The sequence below is a fragment of the Nerophis lumbriciformis genome, linkage group LG10 (genome assembly GCF_033978685.3).
Source record: "Nerophis lumbriciformis linkage group LG10, RoL_Nlum_v2.1, whole genome shotgun sequence".
Taxonomy (NCBI): domain Eukaryota; kingdom Metazoa; phylum Chordata; class Actinopteri; order Syngnathiformes; family Syngnathidae; genus Nerophis; species Nerophis lumbriciformis.
Window position 1 is genome coordinate 9538601 of NC_084557.2, and position 6400 is coordinate 9545000.

Consider the following 6400-nt stretch of genomic DNA (forward strand, 5'->3'; position numbering starts at 1 on the left):
ATGGGTAACTTACACATCTGTGAAGGCACCAATAATGCTGAAAGGTACATACAGGTTTTGGAGCAACATATATTGCCATTCAAGCAACATTGTCATGGACGCCCCTGCTTATTTCAGCAAGACAATGCCGTGCCACGTGGTAGAACACTGTGGCTTCATAAAAAAAAAAAAAGAGTAAAATAGCGCGGGTACTAGACTGGCCTGCTTGTAGTCCAGACCTGTCTCCCATTGAAAATGTGTGGAGCGTCAAATACGGCAACGGAGATCCCGGACTGTTGAACAACTTTAGTTGTACATCAAGCAAGAATGGGAAAGAATTCCATCTGAAAATCTTAAAAAATTGATCTCCTCAGTTCCCAAACATTTACTGAGTGTTGTTAAAAGGAAAGGCCATGTAACACAGTGGTAAAAATGCCCCTGTGACAACTTTTTTGCAATGTGTTGCTGCCATTAAATTCTAAGTTAATGATTATTTGCAAAAAAATTTATTAAGGGTTAGGGTTAACCCTAACCCTAACTCATTAAATATCTTGTCTTTGCAGTCTATTCAATTGAATATAAGTTAAAAAGGATTTGCAAATCAGTGCATTCTGTTTTTATTTACCATTTACACAATTTGCCAACTTCACTGGTGTTGAGTGTTGTACATGCATGACATTAAAACACGAAAGAGTTGCTTAAATAGGTACAAAATCACGCTGCACAAGAAAAAAAATGCTTGATCTAATACTGAACACCTTGTGCGCAAGAACACCATGTGTACTTTTATGAACATCCTAAAAGCATCAATATGCAGTGTTGGCGACTGTTAGAAACATTTGTTAAGGCAAGACGACAGACATGGCGTTATAGAAAATCTGCTACATCACTCATGAAGAACCAGTATAGTTGTGTTCGCGCAAAACGAGGACCGGCTTTTACCACTGAAGGCCAAAACTACCATGCTGAAAAAACAAACTACTGTACAAAACATCGACCGTTCACTTTGGTTGCATTGAATGAAAATGTTGGGCAGTTTAAATGTGCTATTTTTGAAAGACATCAACAGAAAACACCGTCACTTATTTGTATGCTATAACCTCCAGTGTGCTAACCAGTTGGCTTTGGCAAACATAAATACACGCCACAATAAATTACAGCACACACTCTTGGTCCTTAAGTGCATGTGAGGCGGTGTCAAGATGTAGCGTTCACAAATTTAAATGTACAGTACAGGCCAAACGTTTGGACACGCCTTCTCATTCAATGTGTTGTCTTTATTTTCATGACTATTTACATTGTAGATTGTCACTGAAGGCATCAACACTATCCATCCATCCATCCATTTTCTACCGCTTATTCCCTTCGGGGTCGCGGGGGGCGCTGGAGCCTATCTCAGCTACAATCGGGCGGAAGGCGGGGTACACCCTGGACAAGTCGCCACCTCATCGCAGGGCCAACACAGATAGACAGACAACATTCACACTCATCGCACTAAAAAAGGTTGGAACTAGGGTAAGAAAAAAACAGGAATTGCTGGAATTTTGTTGAACGTGGAAAAATAGTTGTTTGAATTTCCAGGGTGAATTGAATGTGTTGATGTTGGAATGGGTTGAATAGGTTGAAAAATGTGGGAATTGTGGAAGTTTGAAAAATGGCCAATTCATTTTGGATGGGGAAAATGTCCCTAAAAACGGGGCATTCCAGGAAATCCGGGAATTTTTTTTTTTTTTTAGAATTGTTGAAGTAGTGCACACAATTCCCGAACAGGCTGAATATTTTGAAGTTGAAACGGTTTAAATTAGATGAAAAATGTAGGAGTTGTGGAATTTTGAAAAATGTCCCATGGGAAATTCATAAAAATGTGGCAATTCCAGGAAAAGTGGGAATTTTTTGGAAAATGGTAAAAAACTTGTTCTGAATGAGTTGAAATGGTTGTTGTTTCAAAACGGTCAAGAAATGTTGAAGTAGTAACATTTGTAATTGAGAAATGGTATTACGGAATTCCTGGAAAACCAGGAATTTTTCCGGTTCATAAAACAACTTTTTTTTTTGAGTAGTCGACAGAAAAAAGGGTGAAAATACACTAGTTAACAAAAAAAGGTGAAATAACTGAAAACATGTTTTATGTTCTATCCATCCATTTTCTATACCGCTTGTCCCTTTTGGGGTGGCGGGGGGTGCTGGAGCCTATCTCAGCTACAATCGGGCGGAAGGCGGGGTACACCCTGGACAAGTCGCCACCTCATCGCAGGCCCAACACAGATAGACAGACAACATTCACACACTAGGGACCATTTAGTGTTGCCAAACAACCTTGTGTCATATTCTAGCGTCTTCAAAATAGCCACCCTTTGCTCTGATTACTGCTTTGCACACGCTTGGCATTCTCTCCATGAGCTTCAAGAGGTAGTCACCTGAAATGGATTTCACTTCACAGGTGTGCCTTATCAGGGTTGATTGGTGGAATTTCTGGCTTTGTCAATAGGGTTGGGACCATCAGTTGTGTTGTGAATAAAAAAGGTGTGTCCAAACGTTTGGCCTATGTGCAACAGCGTGAGAGACGTCTGTGTACAGTACATACCTGAAACAAAGGAACACAAGAATACAATATCATAGAACTTTTTACAACAACAGCACTCAAAACGCGGGATTTGTGTTGGACCTCGCAACATCATTCATACCATGAGGTCTTGAGTTTCCGTATAGAGTCTGTAATGTTCTATTGGCAGGGTGATACTAAGCTAGGTCCCGTGGATGGAGGGTGGAGCGTGCATCCACTGGCAAAAATAACGCTCCCAGCTCCAATTCAAACAACAATCCAAACCTTCCTGCCGCATCTTTGTGATCGGTGCTCGGCTGTCCTCTCCTTGTGGGGTGGGGGGGAAAAACCAAAAAAACCGCCGCAGCCAAGCTCAGACCTTCTTCGCCTTGCGACCCAGGTGGTAGTAGTACGCCATGGTGACCACCAGGAAGAGTACTCGGCTGAGGAGCAGCAGCATGGCAGCATGGGGCAGCATGCCAATCTCTATTAAGGTGATGGATGTCACTGCAACCATAGAGGGACACGGTAATTATACACTGTGTGTATAAACAATGTACAGTACAGGCCAAAAGTTGGGACACACCTTCTCATTCAATGCGTTTTCTTTATTTTCATGACTATTTACATTGTAGATTGTCACTGAAGGCAGGGAGTTGTTTTTTTTAATGTTTATAAAATGGCATTAGAATAGGATACAAAAAGTATACACACTTTCTCTTAAATACTAGGTATCAGCCCCATTGACTCCAATTACAACTGCTATTTTTAACAGACTGTAATCCTGGTATATCACTACGCTTTTTCCATAAAAACAGATTAATGATTGTCAATAGGAAAAAGAGAAAATATTGTTTTGGTGTAATCGTACCTCTTAACCACCAGAGGGCACTAGGAAACCATGATCACAGAGCATGAGCATAATTCTCAGAGCTTTGATGAGCATACATCATACTTGCCAGCCAACGTTCCCTCTTAGGTGCGCGCCCGCGCAATTGCGCACTGCTCAAGCGTCCTCTGCGCACAGCAAATATATGCCGCGCACATACTTGCCAACCCTCCCGAATTTTCCGGGAGACTCCCGAAATTCAGCGCCTCACCCGAAAACCTCCCGGGACAAATATTCTCCCGAAAATCTCCCGATTTTCAGCCGGAGCTGGAGGCCACGCCCCCTCCAGCTCTATGTGGACCTGAGTGAGGACAGCCTTTTTTCACGACGGGAGGACAACAGGGTGACAAGAACTAAATCATCCAGACTAGAGATACATTGTATTATTATGTTTATCTTATCTAAAAATAAATATATTTATTAATTAAAAAAAAATAAATAAATAAATAAATGTTGACTATATTTTGCTAAAAACATCAAAATTAATTGTATTTTTATTTGTATTTTTTCTGACTCCTTATTACATCCAGCCATAGAATTATACATTAAAATAAACATATTTGAAATAATTAATTTGAAATTATCATAATAATTAATTTAAAATGACCATATTTAATTATTAAAATAATTGCTTGTTTATCAACAACTTTAGCATTTTATTCATTACATTTTGAAGCTCTCAGAAGCCAAGTTATGTTATATTCCTTAAGATTTATTTATGCAAGTTTGAAGTATCAATTATCTAAACAAAGTTTTGTTTGTATATTTTCAGGATGTAGAGATAGAGATATATATATATATATATATATATGCGATGAGGTGGCGACTTGTCCAGGGTGTACCCCGCCTTCCGCCCGATTGTAGCTGAGATAGGCTCCAGCGCCCCCGCGACCCCAAAGGGAATAAGCGGTAGAAAATGGATGGATGGATGGATGGATATATATAGCTGTCAATATACTCCTCCCTTCTTAACCACGCCCCGCCCCACCCCCGACCACGCCCCCACCACCTCTCGAAATCGGAGGTCTCAAGGTTGGCAAGTATGGCCGCGCACCAAATCAAATCTCATCTGAATTCTAAACAAAATAAACACATAATTTATTCTGTGTAATTTTGCAATGCAACTCTGAGTGACAGTGACAACAAGCGGCCCTAACGGTGTTCATCAACACCGTTCAATTATTGTAACGTCTATCGAGATGCTTCGAGGACAGGAATTATATCGATCACTTTATTGAGCAAAACTGTTTATATTCGGCCATAACCACACCAAAACACGAGTAAAACACTTCTGTCCGGAAAAACTAGTAATTTTCTGCCGTACAAACCAGGCCAAAAGCAACTTGTCATCTGTCACCAACACGCATACCACTAAGCCCCTGGTGCGTTTATGGCCACACAAAAAGTCGGACAACTCAAACACCACACAAAGTTACACTATGACTCCTCAGTCATACGTGTGCTTATTCTACTGTCATTTATTATTCATGTTAATTTATTGATATTAATCATGGAATGCTGTTACTAGAGAAAGTTACAGGAATGCACACTTCATCCTATGCTTACATTTCATTGTGCAACATGAGGATGTTTAAGGGGAACTAAATGTGATCTCTGAAAGGGGTACAAATGATTTCCAAAGCAGGACCCCCACCCAGACATATTGTACAATACTAATCCATAGCTTATGAAAAACAAGATTTATTTTATTTTCATTACAAGTGGGCCAAATCACTAATATTAGAAAATAATCTCATGAAAATGACTCCTGTCATTTGAGTGTTATTTTAAAGATTGGTTTGAGACAGGTGTGCTGCTGGTATTGCCACGTGTGATGTTGCTCACATGTGCTCCACTGAATGCTCAGGGAGTTTTTGTGTTTGCTCACACACATGAACAATTAGAGGAAACATTGTTGCCAACCCTCCCGAATTGGTTATTTATGCCTCATATAACGTACACTTATTCAGCCTGTTGTTCACTATTCTTTATTTATTTTAAATTGCCTTTCAAATGTCTATTCTTGGTGTTGGCTTTTATCAAATACATTTCCCCAAAAAATGCGACTTATACTCCAGTGCGACTTATATATGTTTTTTTCCTTCTTTATTATGCATTTTCGGCAGGTGCGACTTATACTCCGGTGCGACTTATACTCCGAAAAATACGGTACTCCTCCCCCCTTAACCCCATTCCCGCCCCCAACAACGCCCACCCCCCACCCCCCCCCAATCTCCCGAATTCGGAGGTCTCAAGGTTGGCAAGTATGACATACATTAGCTAAACTGCTAAAACAAATGCAGTGAAAATGATCCTGGGGAGTTACGTATATCTAACATGGCAGATATACAGTACAGGCCAAAAGTTTGCACACACCTTCTCATTTCAATGCCTTTTCTTCATTTTCATGACTATTTATTGTAGATTTTCACTAAAGGCATCAAAACTATGACACCTGTGAAGTGAAAACCATTTCAGGTGACTACCTCTTGAAGCTCATCGAGAGAATGCCAAGAGTGTGCAAAGCAGTAATCAGAGCAAAGGGTGGCTATTTTGAAGAAACTAGAATATAAAACATGTTTTCAGTTATTTCACCTTTTTTTTGTTAAGTACATAACTCCACATGTGTTCATTCATAGTTTTGATGTGACAATCTACAATGTAAATAGTCATGAAAATAAAGAAAACGCATTGAATGAGAAGGTGTGTCCAAACTTTTTGGCCTGTACTGTATACAAACTAGATGTAATGGATAGAGAGTGATATGCACAAAGTGTGATATGAATATGCAAATAGTTATGAGTATACAATACTAGTGTACTACTACTATACATTATGCTCCAAACATACAATACCTTATGTGACCATGAAGTTTATTTTAGACCTTGACTTAAAAACGAAATAGCTGTGAAACATCTTGGAGAGGTTGGGGCGTGGACGGTTTTCCATCACAATCTAAGATCGCCTCGACAAAACAAGGTCTTGCAGAC

General features: G+C 39.8%; 1 protein-coding gene across 1 annotated transcript in view; it reads right to left on the reverse strand.

Moving 5' to 3' along the window:
* Nucleotides 1-1926: 1926 nt before the first annotated feature.
* The window catches only part of LOC133612672 (tumor protein p53-inducible protein 11-like), a 100553-nt gene continuing 96079 nt past the window's right edge, over nucleotides 1927-6400 (reverse strand). Inside the window, exon 8 of the mRNA XM_061970300.1 lies at nucleotides 1927-3028. Coding sequence (XP_061826284.1) covers nucleotides 2895-3028 — 134 coding nt within the window. The 3' untranslated portion in view covers nucleotides 1927-2894. The remainder of the gene's footprint in view (nucleotides 3029-6400) is intronic.